The sequence below is a fragment of the Oncorhynchus masou genome, chromosome 12 (genome assembly GCF_036934945.1).
Source record: "Oncorhynchus masou masou isolate Uvic2021 chromosome 12, UVic_Omas_1.1, whole genome shotgun sequence".
In the NCBI taxonomy this organism is placed as follows: domain Eukaryota; kingdom Metazoa; phylum Chordata; class Actinopteri; order Salmoniformes; family Salmonidae; genus Oncorhynchus; species Oncorhynchus masou.
Genome location: NC_088223.1, coordinates 20343697 through 20370064, shown reverse-complemented (window position 1 = coordinate 20370064; position 26368 = coordinate 20343697). Strand labels below are relative to the sequence as shown.

The 26368-nt window shown below is 44.7% G+C and overlaps 1 protein-coding gene across 1 annotated transcript in view; it reads right to left on the bottom strand.

Annotated features, from left to right (window-relative positions):
* The window catches only part of gabbr2 (gamma-aminobutyric acid (GABA) B receptor, 2), a 405067-nt gene that overhangs the window by 177536 nt on the left and 201163 nt on the right, over positions 1 to 26368 (bottom strand). Inside the window, exon 4 of the mRNA XM_064979858.1 lies at positions 16929 to 17030. Coding sequence (XP_064835930.1) covers positions 16929 to 17030 — 102 coding nt within the window. The remainder of the gene's footprint in view (positions 1 to 16928; positions 17031 to 26368) is intronic.

Sequence of the window (26368 nt, the reverse complement as noted above, 5' to 3'; positions counted from 1 at the left end):
GCTAAAGAGACGTGTCAGTCTTCCTCCACAAGCAGCTAAAGAGATGTGTCAGTCTTCCTCCACAACAGCTAAAGAGATGTGTCAGTCTTCCACTACAACCAGCGAAAGAGATGTGTCAGTCTTCCTCCACAAGCAGCTAAAGAGATGTGTCAGTCTTCCTCCACAAGCAGCTAAAGAGATGTGTCAGTCTTCCTCCACAAGCAGCTAAAGAGATGTGTCAGTCTTCCTCCACAAGCAGCTAAAGAGATGTGTCAGTCTTCCTCTACAACCAGCTAAAGAGTCGTGTCAGTCTTCCACTACAACCAGCTAAAGAGATGTGTCAGTCTTCCACTACAACCAGCTAAAGAGATGTGTCAGTCTTCCTCCACAAGCACCTAAAGAGACGTGTCAGTCTTCCACTACAAACAGCTAAAGAGATGTGTCAGTCTTCCTCCACAAGCAGCTAAAGAGATGTGTCAGTCTTCCTCCACAACAGCTAAAGAGATGTGTCAGTCTTCCTCTACAACCAGCTAAAGAGACGTGTCAGTCTTCCACTACAACCAGCTAAAGAGACGTGTAAGTCTTCCTCTACAACCAGCTAAAGAGACGTGTCAGTCTTCCACTACAACCAGCTAAAGAGATGTGTCAGTCTTCCGCTACAACCAGCTAAAGAGATGTGTCAGTCTTCCACTACAACCAGCTAAAGAGATGTGTCAGTCTTCCTCTACAACCAGCTAAAGAGACGTGTCAGTCTTCCACTACAACCAGCTAAAGAGATGTGTCAGTCTTCCACTACAACCAGCTAAAGAGATGTGTCAGTCTTCCACTACAACCAGCTAAAGAGATGTGTCAGTCTTCCTCCACAAGCAGCTAAAGAGATGTGTCAGTCTTCCTCCACAACAGCTAAAGAGATGTACAATCTTAATTTGACAAGTTTCTCAAAGAGGGAATATAATCCTGCAGCAAAAGGAAATGTGAATTGTTATGTAGATTATATAAATAATGAACATTTGTGTAGGTTTTGATGCATTTTGAGTTAAGATGAATACATTCTGATAATTTAAAGTGGAATTTACGAACTTACAAACCACGCAGGAAAATTGATTGTGACTAAATTACTTATTTGTTATTATTCAATTCCAACCAGTCATTTGAAGATTATCACATCAGTGTGATTGTCACCTCATCAGTGATGTGTAAGGACAACAGGGAACTGGCCTGCTGATGTGGGTGGTGTCCTTCGTCCCAAATGGCACCCTATTTCCTTAATAATAGTGCACTACTTTCAACCATGACCATAGGGCTCTGATCAAAAGTAGTGCACTATAAAGGGAATAGGGTGCCATTTAGGATGCACTTGGGTGTTTCTTCGCTGGCTATAGGGCAGGGGTCAGGCAAACAGGCAGCAATATCACAGGCAGCAACTGTCCATCAATAACAACTCAGCCATTACTGTCAACAGAGAGAATTGTTTCCTATCCACTGGGCCAGAAGGAGAGATCTGCATTGAATTGAGAGCACATGCTAGCTGATTAGGTTAGTAAATCATTTACCAGCTCTTCTGTAGGAGCATTGGAGGTTCCCGGGTGTACATCCGAGAAGAGCAATCTGTCACTACTCTGTGTTGGTGGTGCACTGCATAGGCTGCCCCAACCCATACAATCACACACAAACCATTCGATTCATCTTGAAACAGGAAGGCCGTGACTGAAAGTGAAGCTTGACTCAGGTGCCGGACTCTACAAGTCTATCAAAACACTGCTCAGAGCAAGACTCAAGTTGTATCTCAAATTTCCCCCTATTCCCTATGGGCCCCGGTCAAATGTAGTGCACTATGTACAGAAGGGAATAGGGTGCCATTTAGGATGCAACTTAAGCCACAGGCATCAAGTCTAGAAAAGGTCAGTTTTGACTGATGAAGGATTTATATCCAGCTTGAACCATAGCAACAGTGAAGGGTCTTTTCCAGTGCCAACAATACATTACATTACACTGTTAATTTAGTGGAAAAGCATAGATTGTCTGGTGACCATGGTCAATATCTGTCAAGTAATGCAATAAACAATCATAGACTTTATCTGAAATATAGAACATTGATATATCATCGATATGCCCGCTATCATTGTGACATGCTATGGGTGCTTATACCATTTGTATAGATCTCGTGGTTATACAGGCCAAAGCATTTTCGATGTTGCCCGCTATGCATTTTCCAATGGTTGACTGAAATGTAGGGGTGGCTACTATATGGGACAGAAATTGATTTGGTCAAAAACCTTTCATTTCCCTTTGCACCATAATTAAATAGTCCATAATTGCAGTGACAAAAACAATTTATACATTTCTTCCTCGACATAAATGATTTTGCCATCAGTGAAATTACTTAACTTCAACTGTAAAAGTCCATACATTTCTGTGAAGTAAAACAACCGAAAATGTCACTCATTCAGAGTTTCTAAACCATACTGTACTGTCTTTTAGTCAGTCGTGTGCCTGGTCTAAATAACAAACTGGCTAGTTTGCCTGTCTGTTAAGAGAAGGGCGGGCTGTACGTTGATCCTGCTTCTCTGATTGGATAGAGTGAAGCTGTATTTCTCCATCCACTCATTTCATAATTTCACCCGATCACTCTTCCTCATATGTTCTTGGTCTGATCATTTAGATTGCTGCTGCCACCTAATATGATTAATCACACCGTAAGGGCGGTTTGCTAACAAGTTATCAATGTGCAAAATATCAACCAAGTGGGCCAAGGTTAGGGAAAAAATATGAAACTAACATACATTCTGACTGAGTGAAAGCAAACTTGGCTGCCCGCTGGAAGTTGAGGACACTCAGACACAGACACATACACACACACCCCTATGTGTGTTGTTCCTGCAGCTTTTTTGGAGGGCATAGGGCCTCCCAACTGGTGGCCAAGTGGGTGGGCCTATGCCCTCCAAGTCCCCTCAACGGCTGCACCCCTGCCTAGTCATGTGAAATCCATAGATTAGGGTCTTTAGGGCAATTTATTTAAATTGACAGATTTCCTTATATGAACTGTAACTCAGTAAAATCTTTGAAATTGTTTCATGTTGCATTTAATTAAAACACTTCCATTTTTTCAGTATATGTTAATTAGATTGAAGCACAGGTGCGTCAATCGACTGTAGGGGGCCACCCTGCCCCACAATACCTACAATGTTGCATTGGACTGTACTCAGAGCCAGAGTGCATGCTGGGAGCAAGCAGAATAGTTGGAGCTTTTGTGTGGACCACTCTGCTTTGAAGCCACTTTTCCTTTTCAGAACCCCTTTGGCTCGTGTTGAACCTGGATCTCACAGGGCTCTGGTCCTCCTGGGCCTGAATGGTGCCACTGTTCCCTGGAGGAAGGCACTTAACCAAAAGGACTCCAGCTGTTAGGGAAGTGGAGATGGACAATTCCAGCACAGAGAGACCTGGCACCATTCACCATGCTCTGTTCCTGGACCCAGGGGAAAATTGGGCTTCATACTGTATTTGGTTCCACGATGTGAAAAATGGGCCCCGGACTAGAGGTCTCCGAGTTTCAGTGTGACAATTCTCAATACTGGTTTGTAATTGACATGTGGTGCTAGTTGCAGGTGGAACTGTTACACGTAGCTACCGTACTTTAACTTCTTGGTGACAGGAGGGCAGTATTGAGTAGCTTGGATGAATGTGCCCAGAGTAAACTGCCTGCTACTATGTCCGAGATTCTAATATATGCATACAGTTTCTAAAACTGTTTGAATGATGTCTGTGAGTATAACAGAACTCATATGGCAGGCAAAAACCTGAGAAAAATCCAACCAGGAAATGGGAAATCTGAGGTTTGTAGGTTTTCAACTCTTTGCTATTCCAATATACAGTGTAAATGGGGTCATATTGCACTTCACAAGGCTTCCACTAGATGTCAACAGTCTTTAGAACTTTGTTTAAGGCTTCTACTATGAAGGGCGGATGAATGAGAGCGGATTGAGCCAGGTGTCTGGCAGAGTGCCACAGGCTCATGACGCGCGGTCACGAGAGAGTTAGCTCTCGTTCAATTGCTTTTCTACAGACATAGGAATTCTCCGGTTGGAACATTATTGAAGATTTATGATAAAAACATCCTAAAGATTGATTCTATACTTATTCTGACAAGTTTCTACGGGCTGTAACAGAACTTTTTGAACTTTTCGTCCGACGTTCGGCTGGACCTGAATGCGCGTTTGGATTTGTTTACCAAACGCCCTAACAAAAGAGGCTATTTGGACAAAAATTATGAACTTTATCGAACAAATCAAACATTTATTGTGGAACTGGGATTCCCGGGAGTGCATTCAGATGAAGATCAAAGGTAAGTAAATATTTATAATGCTATTTCTGACTAATGTTGACTACACAATATGGCGGATATCTTTCTGGCTGCTTTGTTGTCTGAATGCTGTACTCAGATTATTGCATGGTTTGCTTTTTCCGTAAAGGTCTTTTGAAATCTGACACAGCGGTTGCATTAAGGAGAAGTATATCTCTAATTCCATGTATAACACTTGTATTTTCATCAACATTTATGATGAGTATTTCTGTAAATTGATGTGGCTCTCTGCAAAATCACCACATGTTTTAGAACTACTGAACGTAACGCACCAATGTAAAATTAGATTTTTTTTTATATAAATATGCACTTTATCGAACAAAACATACACGTATTGTGTAACATGAAGTCCTATGAGTGTCATCTGATGAAGATCATCAAAGGTGAGTGATGAATTGTATCTCTATTTGTTCTTTTTGTGACTCCTCTCTTTGGCTGGAAAAATGGCTGTGTTTTTCTGTGAGTGTAACGGCTGTCATCGGTGGAAGAAGGTGAGGACCAAGGTAAGTGTTCATGGTTTTTAATAATACTCAAAACTGAACACTGAATAACAAAAACAACAAAGAAACAACCAAAACTGTCCTGTCTGGTGCAAACACACAAAGACTGAAAACAACCACCCACAAAACACAAAGGAAAACAGCCTACCTAAATATGGTTCTCAATCAGGGACAACGATAGACAGCTGCCTCTGATTGAGAACCATATCAGGCCAAACATAGAAATAGAACATTTAGAAAAACTAACATAGACTGCCCACCCCAACTCACGCCCTGACCATACTAAATAAAGACAAAACAAAGGGATAAAGGTCAGAACGTGACAGTGAGTTGGTGGTGACCTAACATAATTGTTTGTGGTGCTTTCGCTGTAAAGCATTTTTTAAATCAGACACTGTCGCAACAGCTTGCCAGACATTTGCTTATTCCATGCTGGCGATGATATTAGTAACTTTACTCTTGATGTATTTGCAGGGGTCAACGTAGCGACACTAAAAACACAATGAGACTGTGTAAAAAAACACTAGGCATGGTGACATGGCTTTACTAAAGACTGTGGCTGCCTATTCCCTGTATAGTGCACTACTTTTGACCAGGACACATAGGATGCCATTTGGGTCACAGCCTGAATGAAATAAACAAGGTCTGTTTATGAGAATGTACACATACTGTATATCAGATGTATAGACTGACACTGTCGTATTTCTACCATTACAGCACCACAGTCGAGCTTTGATGATTACTTCATGGCAAGGGCACACATTACGAGATCTAATAATGGACATTGTCTAACGCGCCGTTCACAAACTCCATTCCTGGAGAGCTATTGGCACATACAAGTCTTTGTTCCAGATGAACACTAAAACACCAGTTTCAAACAACCGACTGACTGTGGTCTTAAGTGTGGACCGTGGCCAGCTTCATCTGGTGTGTTAGTGCTGGCCTGTAACAAAAACCTGCACAGTCAATAGATACAAGACACTTTAATGCCAAGCAACCAAGGTTAGTGTTGTTTGTTTATGGTACAGCATGGTGACTCTGAAGTGCAACAAATACACATATACAACTTATTCAGAGAGTATTCAGACACCTTGACTTTTTACACATTTTGTTAAGTTACAACCTTATTCTAAAACTGATTACATTTTTTTTTCTCATCAACCTACACACAATACCCCATAATGACTAAGTAAAAACAGGTTTTTATAAATGTTTGCAAATTTATTACAAAATAAAAAAATGAAATAAGTATTCAGACCCCTTACTCAGCACTTTGTTGAAACCCCATTTGCAGCAATTACAGCCTCGTCTTCTTGGGTATGATACTACAAGCTTGGCACACCTGTATTTGGGGAGTTTCTCCCATTCTTCTCTGCAGATCCTCTCAAGCTCTGTCAGGTTGGACAGGGAGCGTCACTGCACAGCTTTTTTGTCTTGGCTGTGTGCTTAGGGTCGTTGTCCTGTTGGAAGGTGAACCTTCGCCCCAGTCTGAGGTCCTGAGCGCTTTGGAGCAGGTTTTCATCAAGGAACTTTCTGTACTTTGCTCTGTTCATCTTTCCCTCGATACTGACTAGTCTTGCAGCCCCTGCTGCTGAAAAACATTCCCACAGCATCATGCTGTCACCACCATGCTTCACCATAGGGATGATGCCAGGTTTCCTCCAGACGTGACGCTTAGCATTCAGGCCAAAGAGTTTCATTTTGGTTTCATCAGACCAGAGAATCATGTTTCTCATGATACAGAGTAATTTAGGTGCCTTTTGACAAACTCCAAGCGGGCTGTCATGTACCTTTTACTGAGTGGCTTCCATCTGGCCACCCTACAATGAAGCCTGGTTGGTGGAGTGCTGCAGAGATGGTTGTCCTTCTGGAAGGTTCTCCCATCTCCACAGGGGAACTCTGGAGCGCTGTCAGAGTGACCATCGGGTTTTTGGTCACCTCCCTGACAAAGGCCCTTTTCCCCCGATTGCTCAGTTTGGTGGCTCTTGGTGGTTCCAAACTTCTTCCATTTAAGAATGATGGAGGCCACTGTGTTGTTGGGGACCTTTAAAGCTGCAGATTGGTTTGGTACCCTTCCCCAGATTTGTGCCTCGACACAATCCTGTCTCAGAGCTCTATGGCCAATTCCTTCGACCTCATGGCTTGATTTTTGCTCTGACATGCACTGTCAACTGTGAGACCTTATATGGACAGGTGTGTGTCTTTCCAAACAATATCCAATCAATCGAATTTACCACAGGTTGTTGACTCCAATCAAGTTGTAGAAACATCTCAAAGATGATCAATGGAAACAGGATGCAACTGAGCTCAATTTCGAGTCTCATAGCACAGAGTCTAAAATAAGGTATTTTGTTTTTTAATTTTTAATACATTTTCAAAAGTTTAGAAAAACCTGTTTTTGCTTCGTCATTACGGGGTATTGCGTGTAAATTGATGAGAATGTTTGGGGGGGAATCCATTTTAGAGTAAGGCTGTAGTTGTAACAAGATTTGGAAAATGTAAAGGGGTCTGAATACTTTCCTTATGCACCATATATTATCCCCAGCATCACCTCATACAACAAAACATTCACCCACATCCATTTAAATGTATACAGTGTGTACATTCACAAACAGGACTGGAGGCTGTTGAAGACCCCTGCTCTAACAGTAAGGTATTAGGTCAGTATACATACCAGATCCATTGTCATCGAACAACTGGATTAGGCTGATGGGAACTAAACAAAGAGGTATGATACTGATGTGTGAGTGTACACATTCTCATACTCGTCCCCCATGGGAATCAAACCCACGATCCTGGCGTTGCAAGTGTCATGCTCTACCAAGTGAGACACACAGTGTCACACCCTGGTCTAAGTATTTTGTGTTTTTTTTCTTTATTTGGTCAGGCCAGGGTGTGACATGGGTTTTGGTATGTGGTGTGTTTTGTCTTGGGGTTTTTCTTAGGTATTGGGATTGTGCCTTAGTGGGGTTTGCTAGCAAAGTCTATGGCTGTCTCAAGTGGTTCTCAATCAGAGGCAGGCGTTTATTGTTGTCTCTGATTGGGAACCATATTTAGGAAGCCATATTCTTTGAGTGTGTCGTGGGTGATTGTCCTTGTTTCTGTCTATGTGTTACTTTGCACCAGTTTAGGCTGTTTCGGTTTTTGTGTTACGTTTCTTGTTTTGTAGTGTTTGTGTTTAGTTTTTTTTTTATTAAACATGAATCTAAATAGCCACGCCGCATTTTGGTCCGACTCTCCTTCACGTGAAGAAAGCCGTTACAGAATCACCCACCACAACAGGACCAAGCGGCGTGGTAACGGACAGCAGCAACAGCGGCCAAAGACACAGGACTCTTGGACATGGGAGGAAATCCTCGACGGGAGAGGACCCTGGGCTAAACCAGGGGAGTGTAGCCGCCCCAAGGTGCAGCTCAAAGAGGAATGGACATGGGAGGACGAACTGGACGGTTAAGGACCCTGGGCACAGCCAGGAGAATATCGCCGCCCCAAAGAAGAGCTGGAGGCGAAGAAGGCGGAGAGGCGCTGGTATGAGGAGGCAGCACGGCGACTCGGAAGGAAGCCCGAGAGGTAGCCCCAAAAATGTCTTGGGGGGGGGCTCACAGGAAGTATGGCGAAGCCAGGTAGGATACCTGCGTCAACTTCATGTGGTTACTGGGGGGCTGGAGAGACCGGGCAGGCACCGTGTTATGCTGTGAAGCGCACGGTGTCTCCAGTGCGGGTGCATAGCCCGGTGCGATACATTCCAGCTCCGCGTATCGGCCGGGCTAGAGTGGGCATCGAGCCAAGTGCCATGAAGCCGGCTCTACGCATCTGGTCTCCAGTGCGTCTCCTTGGGCCGGCTTACATGGCACCAGCCTTGTGCATGGTGTCCCCGGTTCGCCTGCATAGCCCAGTGCGGGCTATTCCACCTCTCCGCACTGGCAGGGCGACCGGGAGCACGCAACCAGGTAGGGTTGGGCAGGCTCGGTGCTCAAGAGCTCCAGTGCGCCTGCACGGTCCAGTCTATCCGTCACCAGCTCCACGCACCAGCCCTCCGGTGGCAGCCCCCCGCACCAGGCTGTCTCTCTGGATCATCTGTACAGGTGCTCCCGTCTGTTCAGCGCTGCCAGAGCCTTCCTCCTCTCCAGCGCTGCCAGAGTCTCCCGCCTGTTCAGCGCTGCCAGAGCCTTCCTCCTCTCCAGCGCTGCCAGAGTCTCCCGCCTGTTCAGCGCTGCCAGAGCCTTCCTCCTCTCCAGCACTGCCGGAGTCTCCCGCCTGTTCAGAGCTGCCAGTCTGCAAGGAGCAGCCAGAGCTGCCAGTCTGCAAGGAGCTGCCAGTCTGCAAGGAGCTGCCAGTCTGCAAGGAGCTGCCAGAGCTGCCAGTTTGCATGGAGCAGCCAGAGCTGCCAGTTTGCATGAAGACGCCAGAGCTGCCAGTCTGCAAGAAGCCGCCAGAGCCGTCAGTCAGCATGGAGCAGCCAGAGCCGTCAGTCTGCCAGGATCCGCCAGTCAGCCAGACTCTTCCAGATCCGCCAGTCAGCCAGGATCTTCCAGACCCGCCAGTCAGCCAGGATCCGCCAGTCTGCCAGACTCTTCCAGATCCGCCAGTCAGCCAGGATCTTCCAGATCCGCCAGTCAACTTTCAATATCAGGCTACAAAGTATTGGAGAAGCTATTAATGTCACAAAATAACACAAATAGCAGAATTGGTTATCGCAGTGTCCTGTTTTCATTTTCAGTTGTATCTTTAGTTGATGAAGTTGTAATTCCATCGAAGATTTTGGATGTCAGATGTTATGTGCATGTGGGGAATGTAATATGGCTGGGGTGTATTCATTAGTGAACAACGTAGCAAACCATAGCAAAAAGTTTCGAAACCGAAAATGCTTTTTATTAAAACAAGCATTTCTTATTGGACAAGTTCAGGTTAATCTCTCCCTGTTGTGGAGCTAACTCTCTGTTCTTAATCCATCCTGAGGAGCTGTACAGTGAGTGAGTGAGTGAGTGAGTGAGTGAGTGAGTGAGTGAGTGAGTGAGTGAGTGAGTGAGTGCGTGAGTGAGTGAGTGCGCGAGTGCGTGAGTGAGAGACAGATGGAATGAAAGAGAGAAAGAAAGGGTTTTAATGTGAGAAAGAGAGAGCATGAGAGAGAGAGACAGATGGAAAGTGCAGAGAGGAGACAGAGTGTGTGTGTGTGTGTGTATGTGAAAGAGAGAGCGAGAGAGAGAGAGAGAGAGAGTGAAAAAAGAGAGGGAAGACAGATTGTGTGAATGGGAGATTAAAAGGAAGAACGAGCCACACAGCTACAAAGAAACAGCCCCTGTACAATACAGTCCCTATCTAATGGTGGTTATCTGTTTCAGCACCGTGGACAGCATCTGACTGCTGTTCTCTCTCTAGGAATATTAATCACTACTATAGAAGTAAACTACAGTCTATTAGTGGCTATTAGCGGCTACACACATCAACCGAATGGAGAGATGATACAGGAGCTAACCAATCGGGTGTCAGAGCCGTCACAGCCCGTCACATCCCAGAAAGAGGACTTTAAGATATTGCAAAGCAGTATGAATAATCATTTTCATTTTAACTCTGATCAAGGACCAGGGTGTCAGCTTAAAATGTCAGCTTCACACACATACATGTATATTTTAAGAAGGCTCATCGTTCACATTCTCTGTGTGTGTGTATATGTGTGCATGCGTGTACGTGTGTGTGTGGCAGTTCGAGGCTTTGCCATCTCTTATGTGATGTGAGTTTATCAGAGAGCTGAGAGGACTGTGGAGTGAGGGCCTTAGACACGTGTTGTGAGAGCTGAGAGGCCTGGGGGAGTGAGGGCCTTAGACACGTGTTGTGAGAGCTGAGAGGACTGTGGAGTGAGGGCCATAGACAGTGCTGTGAGAGCTGAGAAGACTGTGGAGTGAGGGGCTTAGACACGTGTTGTGAGAGATGAGAGGCCTGGGGGAGTGAGGGCCTTAGACACGTGTTGTGAGAGCTGAGAGGCCTGGGGGAGTGAGGGCCTTAGACACGTGTTGTGAGAGCTGAGAGGCCTGAGGGAGTGAGGGCCTTAGACACGTGTTGTGAGAGCTGAGAGGCCTGGGGAGTGAGGGCCTTAGACACGTGTTGTGAGAGCTGAGAGGCCTGGGGGAGTGAGGGCCTTAGACACGTGTTGTGAGAGCTGAGAGGCCTGAGGGAGTGAGGGCCTTAGACACGTGTTGTGAGAGGCCTGGGGAAGTGAGGGCCTTAGACACGTGTTGTGAGAGCTGAGAGGCCTGGGGGAGTGAGGGCCTTAGACACGTGTTGTGAGAGCTGAGAGGCCTGGGGGAGTGAGGGCCTTAGACACGTGTTGTGAGAGCTGAGAGGCCTGAGGGAGTGAGGGCCTTAGACACGTGTTGTGAGAGCTGAGAGGCCTGGGGGAGTGAGGGCCTTAGACATGTGTTGTGGGAGCTGAGAGGCCTGGGGGAGTGAGGGCCTTAGACACATGTTGTGAGAGCTGAGAGGCCTGGGGGAGTGAGGGACTAAAAGGAAAACTTCAACTTCATATTCATCATCTCCAGCACCACCCCAACATCAACATCTGTGATGCGTTTCTATATTTGACATCATCAGATGACATCATCAGTGTGACTCGTGTGATTTTGACCAGCTGTGAGTAGGCATTGTCTACTAATTGCATACTAATTGTCTACTAATTGGTTGATGATTTCACAGAAAACACTTGGTGTTGGAGCTGATGAAAATGAAGTTGACATTTTTTAAATGTTTTATTTCCCGTTATAATCAGACATTGCAGCTCCACTTAGGGTTCACGGGGTCACAGCAAGTGTGTGAGTGTGAGAGATAGACAGAGAGAGTTTGTGTGTGTGTGTGTATGTGTGCGTGTGCGTGTGTGCGTGCGTGTGTGAGAGAGAGAGAGAGAGAGAGAGAGAGAGAGAGAGAGAGGAGAGAGAGAGTGTAAGACACAACAGTGTGAACCGGACAGTAAAATATACTGCTGGTGTTGGTCCTGTAAAATATACTGCTTGTCTTGGTCCTGTAAAATATACTGCTGGTGTTGGTCCTGTTAAATATACTGCTGGTCTTGGTCCTGTTAAATATACTGCTGGTGTTGGTCCTGTTAAATATACTGCTGGTCTTGGTCCTGTTAAATATACTGCTGCTCTTGGTCCTGTTAAATATACTGCTGGTCTTGGTCCTGTTAAATATACTGCTGGTCTTGGTCCTGTTAAATATACTGCTGGTCTTGGTCCTGTTAAATATACTGCTGGTGTTGGTCCTGTAAAATATACTGGTGGTCTTGGTCCTGTTAAATATACTGGTGGTCTTGGTCCTGTTAAATATACTGCTGGTCTTGGTCCTGTTAAATATACTGCTGGTCTTGGTCCTGTTAAATATACTGCTGGTCTTGGTCCTGTAAAATATACTGCTGGTCTTGGTCCTGTTAAATATACTGCTGGTGTTGGTCCTGTTAAATATACTGCTGGTCTTGGTCCTGTTAAATATACTGCTTCTCTTGGTCCTGTAAAATATACTGCTGGTGTTGGTCCTGTTAAATATACTGCTGGTCTTGGTCCTGGTAAATATACTGCTGGTGTTGGTCCTGTTAAATATACTGCTAGTCTTGGTCCTGTTAAATATACTGCTGGTCTTGGTCCTGTTAAATATACTGCTGGTTTTGGTCCTGTTAAATATACTGCTGGTGTTGGTCCTGTTAAATATACTGCTGGTCTTGGTCCTGGTAAATATACTGCTGGTGTTGGTCCTGTTAAATATACTGCTGGTGTTGGTCCTGTTAAATATACTGCTGGTCTTGGTCCTGTTAAATATAGTGCTGGTCTTGGTCCTGTTAAATATACTGCTGGTGTTGGTCCTGTTAAATATACTGCTGGTCTTGGTCCTGTAAAATATACTGGTGGTCTTGGTCCTGTAAAATATACTGGTGGTCTTGGTCCTGTTAAATATACTGCTGGTCTTGGTCCTGTAAAATATACTGGTGGTCTTGGTCCTGTAAAATATACTGCTGGTGTTGGTCCTGTAAAATATACTGCTGGTGTTGGTCCTGTTAAATATACTGCTAGTCTTGGTCCTGTAAAATATACTGCTGGTGTTGGTTCTGTTAAATATACTGCTGGTCTTGGTCCTGTTAAATATACTGCTGGTGTTGGTCCTGTAAAATATACTGCTGGTGTTGGTCCTGTAAAATATACTGACGGTGTTGGTCCTGTTAAATATACTGCTAGTCTTGGTCCTGTTAAATATACTGCTGGTCTTGGTCCTGTAAAATATACTGCTGGTCTTGGTCCTGTTAAATATACTGCTGGTCTTGGTCCTGTAAAATATACTGCTGGTCTTGGTCCTGTAAAATATACTGGTGGTCTTGGTCCTGTTAAATATACTGCTGGTGTTGGTCCTGTTAAATATACTGCTGGTGTTGGTCCTGTAAAATATACTGCTGGTGTTGGTCCTGTTAAATATACTGCTAGTCTTGGTCCTGTTAAATATACTGCTGGTGTTGGTCCTGTTAAATATACTGCTAGTCTTGGTCCTGTTAAATATACTGCTGGTCTTGGTCCTGTTAAATATACTGCTGGTGTTGGTCCTGTAAAATATACTGCTGGTGTTGGTCCTGTAAAATATACTGACGGTGTTGGTCCTGTTAAATATACTGCTAGTCTTGGTCCTGTTAAATATACTGCTGGTGTTGGTCCTGTTAAATATACTGCTGGTGTTGGTCCTGTTAAATATACTGCTGGTGTTGGTCCTGTTAAATATACTGCTGGTGTTGGTCCTGTAAAATATACTGCTGGTCTTGGTCCTGTTAAATATACTGCTGGTGTTGGTCCTGTAAAATATACTGACGGTGTTGGTCCTGTTAAATATACTGCTAGTCTTGGTCCTGTTAAATATACTGCTGGTCTTGGTCCTGTAAAATATACTGCTGGTCTTGGTCCTGTTAAATATACTGCTGGTCTTGGTCCTGTAAAATATACTGCTGGTCTTGGTCCTGTAAAATATACTGGTGGTCTTGGTCCTGTTAAATATACTGCTGGTGTTGGTCCTGTTAAATATACTGCTGGTGTTGGTCCTGTAAAATATACTGCTGGTGTTGGTCCTGTTAAATATACTGCTAGTCTTGGTCCTGTTAAATATACTGCTGGTGTTGGTCCTGTTAAATATACTGCTAGTCTTGGTCCTGTTAAATATACTGCTGGTCTTGGTCCTGTTAAATATACTGCTGGTCTTGGTCCTGTTAAATATACTGCTGGTGTTGGTCCTGTTAAATATACTGCTGGTGTTGGTCCTGTTAAATATACTGCTGGTGTTGGTCCTGTTAAATATACTGCTGGTCTTGGTCCTGTTAAATATACTGCTGGTCTTGGTCCTGTAAAATATACTGCTGGTCTTGGTCCTGTTAAATATACTGCTGGTCTTGGTCCTGTTAAATATACTGCTGGTCTTGGTCCTGTAAAATATACTGGTGGTCTTGGTCCTGTTAAATATACTGCTGGTGTTGGTCCTGTAAAATATACTGCTGGTGTTGGTCCTGTAAAATATACTGCTGGTCTTGGTCCTGTTAAATATACTGCTGGTGTTGGTCCTGTTAAATATACTGCTGGTGTTGGTCCTGTAAAATATACTGCTGGTGTTGGTCCTGTAAAATATACTGCTGGTCTTGGTCCTGTTAAATATACTGCTGGTGTTGGTCCTGTTAAATATACTGCTGGAGTTGGTCCTGTAAAATATACTGCTGGTGTTGGTCCTGTAAAATATACTGCTGGTCTTGGTCCTGTTAAATATACTGCTGGTGTTGGTCCTGTTAAATATACTGCTGGTCTTGGTCCTGTAAAATATACTGCTGGTGTTGGTCCTGTAAAATATACTGCTGGTGTTGGTCCTGTAAAATATACTGACGGTGTTGGTCCTGTTAAATATACTGCTAGTCTTGGTCCTGTTAAATATACTGCTGGTCTTGGTCCTGTTAAATATACTGCTGGTCTTGGTCCTGTTAAATATACTGCTGGTGTTGGTCCTGTTAAATATACTGCTGGTGTTGGTCCTGTTAAATATACTGCTGGTGTTGGTCCTGTTAAATATACTGCTGGTCTTGGTCCTGTTAAATATACTGCTGGTCTTGGTCCTGTAAAATATACTGCTGGTCTTGGTCCTGTTAAATATACTGCTGGTCTTGGTCCTGTTAAATATACTGCTGGTCTTGGTCCTGTTAAATATACTGCTGGTGTTGGTCCTGTTAAATATACTGCTGGTGTTGGTCCTGTTAAATATACTGCTGGTGTTGGTCCTGTTAAATATACTGCTGGTCTTGGTCCTGTTAAATATACTGCTGGTGTTGGTCCTGTGAAATATACTGCTGGTGTTGGTCCTGTTACATATACTGCTGGTCTTGGTCCTGTTAAATATACTGCTGGTGTTGGTCCTGTTAAATATACTGCTGGTGTTGGTCCTGTTAAATATACTGCTGGTCTTGGTCCTGTTAAATATACTGCTGGTCTTGGTCCTGTAAAATATACTGCTGGTCTTGGTCCTGTAAAATATACTGCTGGTCTTGGTCCTGTAAAATATACTGCTGGTCTTGGTCCTGTAAAATATACTGCTGGTCTTGGTCCTGTAAAATATACTGCTGGTCTTGGTCCTGTAAAATATACTGCTGGTCTTGGTCCTGTAAAATATACTGGTGGTGTTGGTCCTGTAAAATATACTGCTGGTCTTGGTCCTGTAAAATATACTGCTGGTCTTGGTCCTGTAAAATATACTGCTGGTCTTGGTCCTGTAAAATATACTGCTGGTCTTGGTCCTGTAAAATATACTGCTGGTCTTGGTCCTGTAAAATATACTGCTGGTCTTGGTCCTGTAAAATATACTGCTGGTGTTGGTTCTGTTAAATATACTGCTGGTGTTGGTCCTGTTAAATATACTGCTGGTCTTGGTCCTGTAAAATATACTGCTGGTCTTGGTCCTGTAAAATATACTGCTGGTCTTGGTCCTGTAAAATATACTGCTGGTCTTGGTCCTGTAAAATATACTGCTGGTCTTGGTCCTGTAAAATATACTGCTGGTTTTGGTCCTGTTAAATATACTGCTGGTCTTGGTCCTGTTAAATACACTGGTGGTCTTGGTCCTGTAAAATATACTGCTGGTCTTGGTCCTGTTAAATATACTGGTGGTCTTGGTCCTGTAAAATATACTGCCTGTGTTGGTCCTGTAAAATATACTGCTGGTCTTGGTCCTGTTAAATACACTGGTGGTCTTGGTCCTGTTAAATATACTGCTGGTCTTGGTCCTGTTAAATATACTGCTGGTCTTGGTCCTGTAAAATATACTGGTGGTCTTGGTCCTGTTAAATATACTGGTGGTCTTGGTCCTGTTAAATATACTGCTGGTGTTGGTCCTGTTAAATATACTGCTGGTGTTGGTCCTGTTAAATATACTGCTGGTCTTGGTCCTGTTAAATACACTGGTGGTCTTGGTCCTGTTAAATATACTGGTGGTCTTGGTCCTGTTAAATATACTGCTGGTGTTGGTCCTGTAAAATATACTGGTGGTCTTTGTCCTGTAAAATATACTGCTGGTATTGGTACTGTAAGATATACTGCAAGTGATGAGGAAACAAAGCCATGTTAGGCTATATAATACATTTGATGCTATATGTGACCTACAGTTCATTTACTCCAGTGAATAAAGAAAGGTTAAAAAACAAACCGGTGTTACTACATTAATATCAAGTAATACTGTATCAAGGCCAATCTCTGCAGTACTGTTGTATAGTCATTACAGTAAGCACCTCTGCAGCACTGTTGTATAATGATTACAGTAAATACTTCTGCAGTAAGGTAGGTATTTGTACAGTACATTTTCAAAAAGAAAACACGCAGTGAACTCTTTGTTTCTTTAAAATCCTGCTGTATGTAAATTATTGTGCACTACAGTTTGGAAAATAATTCAATAATGTTTCTTTCCAACATTAAGACTGTTTTCCTAAAGAAATCTGCTTCGTGTTTTGTTTCCTTGACACGATACTAACAAGTATCGCAATACTGGTATTGTCCCGGCCCTATTGGACAGTACAATAACCTGTTCTGTGGCTCACTCACCTTGAGCTTCTTGACATTGACACAGGGGTCGTTGGAGAAGCTCTCGGTGTCAGCAATCTGGATGTCTGCCTTCTCCAGCTCATTGGTCAAGTCATTCCTCACCTGAGAGAAAGACAAAGACAGAGAGAGGGAGAGAGAGAAACAGAGTCATCCTCATATCGGGTCTTATTTTTATAGTGCTTTCTTTACACATCCGTAAATTCTTAGTTGCTTACGAACAGCTTTCAGGGCCTACACCCCAAAGAGGCTGAGGAGAGGCAGTAGACAGTGGCAAGCAAAAACTCCTTATTAGGACCTTGAGAGGAACAAGACCAGACAGTGAGTTAGAGGGGATACTAGTTGGTGTTGTCCAGCCAGAGACACAGTAAGGTCTAATTGCACTGTTCTGCTCACAACAATATCCCTGTTTTCTATCTGTCTCCCAAATGGCACCCCATTCCTATTGCCCTGGTCAAAAGTAGTGCACTACATATGGAATATGGTGCCATTTGGGAAGCAGACCATTTCTAACTGATTCCAGATCAGCCTGGAAGCATCCTGCCCATGGACCATCTCCAGTGGACCCTGCACCCCTTCTGAGATATGGACAGACTTCAGTTATTTATCCCTTAATTTAGTCTCTGTATCCCCCCAGCAGAAACTATTCCAGAAATGAAAATTGCTCGTTGGTTCCCGTCGAGTCTCAAGCACTCGATAATAAGCCGAGGAGGCAGTAAGCTGCGTTTGTTTCTTAGCTAATGCTGCTGAGCTAATGTTGACTTAGTGGTATTTTAGGGACACTGGGGGAAAACATGCAGCTGTTACTGCTGAATGCAGCATGGGGGAGACACAGTAGGGTACAGAAAGATCCCTATTTGTTGAGGAGGTAATGCATACTGTGTGTCTCATAGTAGCCCATGTGTGTATGAGCGAAGAGAGAGAGAAAGCAAGAGAGAGAGAGAGAAAGAGGGAGAGGGAGAGGGAGAGGGAGAGGGAGAGGGGGGAGAGAGAGAGCGAGAAAGAGGGAGAGGGAGAGGGAGAGAGAGGGGGGGAGAGAGGGGGAGAGAGAGAGAGAGAGCGAGAAAGAAAGAAAAAAAGAGGGAGGGAGAGAGCTAGAGAGAGAGAGAGAGAGAGATTAAGGTAGAGAGAAGAGACCTCTTAAAGTGAAGAGTTAAGCAGAGGGGCTGCATGGCTCCAGAGAGGAAGGGAGGAGGGGTGCAGCAGAAGGCTGACCGGCCGTCTCGACGAGAGGGGAACTCCAGAGGGTTAGTGGGTTAGTAACCACAGAAGACCCAGCCATGGAGGGTGGTGAGTACGCTTCAGTGTGATGCGATGAAATGCATAATGCAGTTAACGCTGTGGTGACCTGTCAAGTGAACCAGAATAGACACATAAACAGGAAGCATTGTGTGTTAGCTTCAGGAAACACTACAGTGTACTACAGTGATAGCTACACAGGCGAAAAAAGGCTTTTAGAACCATGTGGTCATTGTGTGGGGTGTGTGTGTGTGTGTGTGTGTGTGTGTGTGTGTGTGTGTGTGTGTGTGTGTGTGTGTGTGTGTGTGTGTGTGTGTGTGTGTGTGTGTGTGTGTGTGTGTGTGTGTGTGTGTGTGTGTGTGTGCGTGTGTCTGTGGGAATGCATGTTTGTGCTTTAGTTGGTCTACTTTACTTGTAAACAGCATATCTAGGACATATTGGCCACCTACTGGTCTAAATTCATTGGGAGGCTAATATATATTTGATGCATTGAGCCATCACAATGGTAGGTAATGGCTGTAGGGAGGTAGATAATGGTGTGAAGAGGAAGTGGTTTGCCTCCCTGTGCCATGTTGACTCCCGTAGTGGTTCATCTTACTGTGGACTACACCATGGCGGTGTCCCAAATGGCACCCTATTCCCTATGTTGTGTACTAGTTCTGACCAGGGACCATAGGGAAATCCATACAGCTCTGGTCAAAAGTAGTGCACTACACACAGGGAGTAGGGTGCCATTTGGGACGCACCCCAGGCATCCATTCCTCTCATTCTTCCTGATTCATTCTCTCACAAACTCCTAGCTATAACTCAACCTCCAATTCCTTTATGCTAAATGTCCAGTATTTATCCCAGCTACAACAATATTCACTGTTGAACTAAGGCCAGGTCAACACACACACACACATGTAGGAACGTGTGCAAGATCACATGCATGCAAACACACTGCAGATGGATTTGTCCACTTCCATCAGGAATGGAAGGAAAACTACATCTAACTAAAAGAAAGAGCTTGAGAAAGAGAAGGAAACCGTCTGTCAGCGTGTGCAAGTGTCTCCTTGTTTATGTCTGATTTGGGCCTGTAGATCCTGGAGACCATCAGAAGACAATGTACTAGCTTGTCTGCTCTGAGTTGACTTATTATTCCTGAAGAGCAAAGCCAGGTTGTATTGATCCAGTAATGCTGCCCTGCTGTTGTCTACACGTAGCAGAGTGTTGAAGGAAAGTTAGACAACATGGTTCCATGAGAGTGAGTTACAGTGTGTGTGTAGGTGGTTGTGTATGTGTGTGTATGTGCGTGTGAGTGTATGTGTGTGTATGTCTCCCTCTCTCTCTGTGTGTGTGTGTGTGCGTGCGCGCGTGTGTGTGCGCCTGTGTGTGTGTGAACATGTTTTTCTTGCAATTTAATGTGTGTATCTTAGTTGAATAACAGTTACTTTATATTCACAAAAACACATTAAATAAGCTCCCGGAGACGTCTTCCATTGTGAAGTCCCCAATTCAAACACATTATCTTTCCATTAGACACACCAAACCCACCTCAGCCATTTATACAAACAGAGACGGTGTTCACACACACACACACACACACACACACACACACACACACACACACACACACACACACACACACACACACACACACACTTGTGTTCCAAGATGGCGTAGCAGTCAGACGTCTTGTCGTGTCGTGTCCCTTGTATATATCGTTTTTTTTTTTACATATTTTTCTTCACATATCTTTTAAAACATTTTGCGAAACCTCAACATCTAAATACTCTCCTGCAACCCGCCTCACCCAATGTAGCGTGGATCTGCTTTTTTTCTAAAGTATTTATATTTACTTCGGATCCGGAACCCCTCAACTGAAGCTAGCCAGCTAACTACCAGCTATCAGTCAGCAAACCATTGCTAGCGGTCTTCAGCTAACCGGTCATCAGCTAACCTTTAGCTCGGAAAGCTCTCGCCAGTTCGAACAACTCAACTCTAACCAGAGCATAACGGACCTATTATTTTTTATTATTATTATCCCCGGATTCCCACCGCAAACGGAACATTCTCATCTGGATCTTCACAACTAGCTAACTAGCTAATCGCAACCCTGGATCATTACTCCTGGCTAGCGTTTCCATCCACTTAGCTTGAAGCTAGCCCGGCCAGAGCTCCTGTGCTACCACCGAAGCATACTCCTGGGCTACAATATCAGGACCCACGACCGGTCTATTGATGTCACCGCATGCTATCTGCTTGCTTGCTAATTCGGCCTGCTAACTGCTAGCTTGCTCAGTCCCTGTCTGCGAACTGCTAGCTTGTTTAGCCCCGGCCTACTAACTGTTAGCATGTTAGCACAGGCCTGCTCACTGTCTGAATCGCCGCGTCCCCAGCCAGCCCAACCACTCACTGGACCCATATTTACTTTCAATCTCTTTTCGATTTTTAATTTGATTATACCTCCCGGTAACCTGCCTCACCCAATGTGATACGGAATCTGCTGTTATTTTTAATTTTTAGAACACATTCAAGAACCTCCAGAAGCTAGCTACAAGCTATTTAGCCATGGTTAGCCACTGCTAGCGGCTTTACCTTCTGCATAGCCAGCCGGTTTTTATTTACCTGGATAATACTCGCCAGTCCAGCTTCCCTGCCCCATCCACCGCTGCCCCCTGGACACTGATCACTTGGCTACATAGCTGATGCATGCTGGACTGTTCATTAATCACGGTACTCCATTCTGCTTGTTTATGTTTTATCTGTCGGCCCCAGCCGCACTCAGGCTCTGTGTGTAGTTAATCCGACCCTCCCTGCCTAGTCAACACTATTTTACCTGCTGTTGTTGTGCTAGCTGATTAGCTGTTGTTGTCTCACCTACTGTTTTAGCTAGATCTCCCAATTCAACACCTGTGATTACTGTATGCCTCGCTGTATGTCTCTCTCAAATGTCAATATGCCTTGTATACTATTGTTCAGGTTAGTTATCATTGTTTTAGTTTACAATGGAGCCCCTAGTTCCACTCTTCATACCCCTGATACCCCCTTTGTCCCACCTCCCACACATGTGGTGACCTCACTCATTACAACCAGCAAGTCCAGAGATACAACCTCTCTCATCATCACCCAGTGCCTGGGCTTACCTCCGCTGTACCCGCACCCCACCATACCCCTGTCTGCGCATTATGCCCTGAATATATTCTACCATGCCCAGAAATCTGCTCCTTTTATTCTTTGTCCCCAACGCTCTAGGCGACCAGTTTTGATAGCCTTTAGCCGCACACTCACACTACTCCTCCTCTGTTCCGCGGGTGATGTGGAGGTAAACCCAGGCCCTGCATGTCCCCAGGCACCCTCATTTGTTGACTTCTGTGATCGAAAAAGCCTTGGTTTCATGCATGTCAACATCAGAAGCCTCCTCCCTAAGTTTGTTTTACTCACTGCTTTAGCACACTCTGCTAACCCTGATGTCTTTGCCGTGTCTGAATCCTGGCCACCAAAAATTCTGAGATTTCCATACCCAACTATAACATTTTCCGTCAAGATAGAACTGCCAAAGGGGGAGGAGTTGCAGTCTACTGCAGAGATAGCCTGCAAAGTAATGTCATACTTTCCAGGTCCATACCCCAACAGTTTGAACTACTAATCTTAAAAATGACTCTCTCCAGAAATAAGTCTCTCACTGTTGCCGCCTGCTACCGACCCCCCTCAGCTCCCAGCTGTGCCCTGGACACCATTTGTGAATTGACCGCCCCCCATCTAGCTTCAGAGTTTGTTCTGTTAGGTGACCTAAACTGGGATATGCTTAACACCCCGGCAGTCCTACAATCTAAGCTAGATGCCCTCAATCTCACACAAATCATCAAGGAACCCACCAGATACAACCTTAAATCTGTAAACAAGGGCACCCTCATAGACGTCATCCTGACCAACTGGCCTTCCAAATACACCTCCGCCGTCTTCAACCAGGATCTCAGCGATCACTGCCTCACTGCCTGTATCCGCTATGGAGCCGCAGTCAAACGACCACCCCTCATCACTGTCAAACGCTCCCTAAAACACTTCTGTGAGCAGGCCTTTCTAATCGACCTGGTCCGGGTATCCTGGAAGGACATTGACCTCATCCCGTCAGTTGAGGATGCCTGGTCATTCTTTCAAAGTAACTTCCTCACCATTTTAGATAAGCATGCTCCGTTCAAAAAATGCAGAACTAAGAACAGATATAGCCCTTGGTTCACTCCAGACCTGACTGCCCTCGACCAGCACAAAAACATCCTGTGGCGGACTGCAATAGCATCGAATAGTCCCCGCGATATGCAACTGTTCAGGGAAGTCAGGAACCAATACACGCAGTCAGTCAGGAAAGCTAAGGCCAGCTTCTTCAGGCAGAAATCTGCATCCTGTAGCTCCAACTGTAAAAAGTTCTGGGACACTGTGAAGTCTATGGAGAACAAGAGCACCTCCTTCCAGCAGCCCACTGCACTGAGGCTAGGTAACACGGTCACCACCGATTAATCCATGATTATCGAAAACTTCAGCAAGCATTTCTCAACGGCTGGCCATCATGCCTTCCGCCTGGCTACTCCAACCTCGGCCAACAGCTCCCCCCCCCCCCGCAGCTACTCGCCCAAGCCTCTCCAGGTTCTCCTTTACCCGAATCCAGATAGCAGATGTTCTGAAAGAGCTGCAAAACCTGGACCCGTGCAAATCAGCTGGGCTTGACAATCTGGACCCTTTATTTCTGAAACTATCCGCCGCCATTGTCGCAACCCCTATTACCAGCCTGTTCAACCTCTCTGTCATATCGTCTGAGATCCCCAAGGATTGGAAAGCTGCCGCAGTCATCCCCCTCTTCTAAGGGGGAGACACCCTGGACCCAAACTGTTACAGACCTATATCCATCCTGCCCTGCCTATCTAAGGTCTTCGAAAGCCAAGTCAACAAACAGGTCACTGATCATCTCGAATCACACCGTACCTTCTCCGCTGTGCAATCTGGTTTCCGAGCCGGTCACGGGTGCACCTCAGCCACGCTCAAGGTACTAAACAATATCATAACGGCCATCGATAAAAGACAGTACTGTGCAGCCGTCTTCATCAACCTTGCCAAGGCTTTCGACTCTGTCAATCACCATATTCTTATCGGCAGACTCAGTAGCCTTGGTTTTTCTGATGACTGCCTTGCCTGGTTCACCAACTACTTTGCAGACAGAGTGCAGTGTGTCAAATCGGAGGGCATGCTGTCCGGCCCTCTGGCAGTCTCTATGGGGGTTCCACAGGGTTCAATTCTCGGGCCGACTCTTTTCTCTGTATATATCAATGATGTTGCTCTTGCTGCTGGTGATTCCCTGATCCACCTCTACGCAGACGACACCATTCTATATACTTTCGGCCCGTCCTTGGACACTATGCTATCTAACCTCCAAACAAGCTTCAATGCCATACTACACTCCTTCCGTGGCCTCCAACTGCTCTTAAACGCTAGTAAAACCAAATGCATGCTGTTCAACCGTTCGCTGCCTGCACCTGCACGCCTGACTAGTATCACCACCCTGGATGGTTCCGACCTTGAATATGTGGACATCTATAAGTACCTAGGTGTCTGGCTAGACTGTAAACTCTCCTTCCAGACTCATATCAAACATCTCCAATCGAAAATCAAATCTAGAGTCGGTTTTCTATTCCGCAACAAAGCCTCCTTCACTCACGCCGCCAAACTTACCCTAGCAAAACTGACTATCCTACCGATCCTCGACTTCGGCGACGTCATCTACAAAATAGCTTCCAACACTCTACTCAGCAAACTGGATGCAGTTTATCACAGTGCCATCCATTTTGTCACTAAAGCACCTTATACCACCCACCACTGCGACTTGTATGCTCTAGTCGGCTGGCCCTCGCTACATATTCGTCACCAGACCCACTGGTTCCAGGTCATCTACAAGTCCATGCTAGTTAAAGCTCCGCCTTATCTCAGTTCACTGGTCACGATGGCAACACCCACCCGTAGCACGCGCTCCAGCAGGTGTATCTCACTGATCATCCCTAAAGCCAACACCTCATTTGGCCGCCTTTCGTTCCAGTTCTCTGCTGCCTGTGACTGGAACGAATTGCAAAAATCGCTGAAGTTGGAGACTTGTATCTCCCTCACCAACTTCAAACATCTGCTATCTGAGCAGCTAACCGATCGCTGCAGCTGTATATAGTCTTATCGGTAAATAGCCCACCCAATTTTACCTACCTCATCCCCATACTGTTTTTATTTATTTACTTTTCTGCTCTTTTGCACACCAATATCTCTACCTGTACATGACCATCTGATCATTTATCACTTTATCATTCTTTATCATTGATCCACATTGCACATTCATCTTCTGCACATTCTACCTTTCCAGTGTTTAATTGCTATATTGTAATTACTTCGCCACTATGGCCTATTTATTGCCTTACCTCGCTTATCCTACCTCATTTGCACATGCTGTATATAGATTTTTCTACTGTATTATTGATTGTATGCTTGTTTATTCCATGTGTAACTCTGTGTTGTTGTATATGTCAAACTGCTTTGCTTTATCTTGGCCATGTTGCAGTTGCAAATGAGAACTTGTCCTCAAGTAGCCTACCTGGTTAAATAAATGTGAAATAAAAATTAAATGGGGCGGCAGGGTAGCCTAGTGGTTAGAGCGTTGGACTAGTAACCGGAAGGTTGTGAGTTCAAACCCCCGAGCCGACAAGGTACAAATCTGTCGTTCTGCCCCTGAACAGGCAGTTAACCCACTGTTCCCAGGCCGTCATTGAAAAATAAGAATGTGTTCTTAACTGACTTGCCTGGTTAAATAAAAAAGGTTAAAAAAAAAATAATAATAATTAACTTGTAAGTCGCTCTGGATAAGAGCGTCTGCTAAATGACGTAAATGTAATGTAAATGTAAATGAAAAAAAAAAAAATCCCAAAAAGTTGGCACCATCGATTTGACTAATCCACTCGTTCAACATGCAGAGAAAGGAATCCAAAAATCTACACCTAAACTTTGTTTCAACAAGTCAAAATACGTTTCTATGAATTGCTCAGGTACCCAAAAATGTAAATGAACTAAACTATTTTATAGAGAAATAAGTATGTGCAATAGGAAAGCAATATTAGCAGGTGCGCGTCCTCTTCATCGCACACGCAAACAAGGATTTCCTAGCTGGGGTCTTTGAACTAAAACTCATATTTATTCAAGTTACAAGCCTGAAACCTTGAACAAAGACTGCCCTACAAAGTTGCAAGCTTCCGTTACCTTCTTGCAATGTAAAGTGATATAGCCTGTAATGGACATTGCTTTGTGAACAGTAACAGTTGCAACATTTCTAAATGCCGTGTTGCATTAATCAAGTGTGTTAACTTCTGAAACAGCTAAGTGGTGATTCAGTCCAGCCTCCCAGGGAGTGCAGTGGTTCCCCAGGACAGGCTAGAGCTAGCAGTGGGTAAGTGGAGCAGGCACCGGCACATCGGCTACGCTCATAGACTTTTATCCTCTCTCAATTGGTAAACGACATGAAACATATTTGACAGAAGTACAGAAAAAAATTGAATTCTAGTACCTGTTTGTTATGTTCTAGCATGGAAAAAGAGCTGACGTTTGGGCATAGAGTGTAAAACTAATCGGCAGTATGCCAGAGAGCTCGTGGAGAATACGGCTTCATATAGGGCTGTCCTAGAAGAGCTTCTGTCTCCCAAGAGATTGCTATTTGTAAGATGTATGTCCCTTCCATTCCCAACGGACATGGACAAATCCATCGCCGCCCCACAGAACGTGTAGGTGTGTGTGTGTGTGTGTGCGCGTATCTGTGCGTGTGTGTTTCTGTGTGTGTTTCTGTGTGTGAAAGAGAGAACGAGAACGAGAGAGGAGCAAGGGAGGGAGGGAAAAATCCTTTATTGTCTGTGCTTGCCTGGGATTCCTCATCTTCTCACAGCAGTCAATACATCAGGAGAGAAATAGAATCCCCCCCCCCCCCCCACACACACACACACACACACAAAAACCAACACACACACACTAACACACAAAAACAAATACATAGGGACAGGCTGGGCAAAATGACAGTGTCAGTGTATTGAGTTATGAGTGTTGAACGCTCCAGTGCTCCAAAAGGACATTAGTACAATTTGATTCTATTTACATGCAGGGTTAAACAAGCACCAGCAAACACAGACTAAAGACACGGGCATTGATAC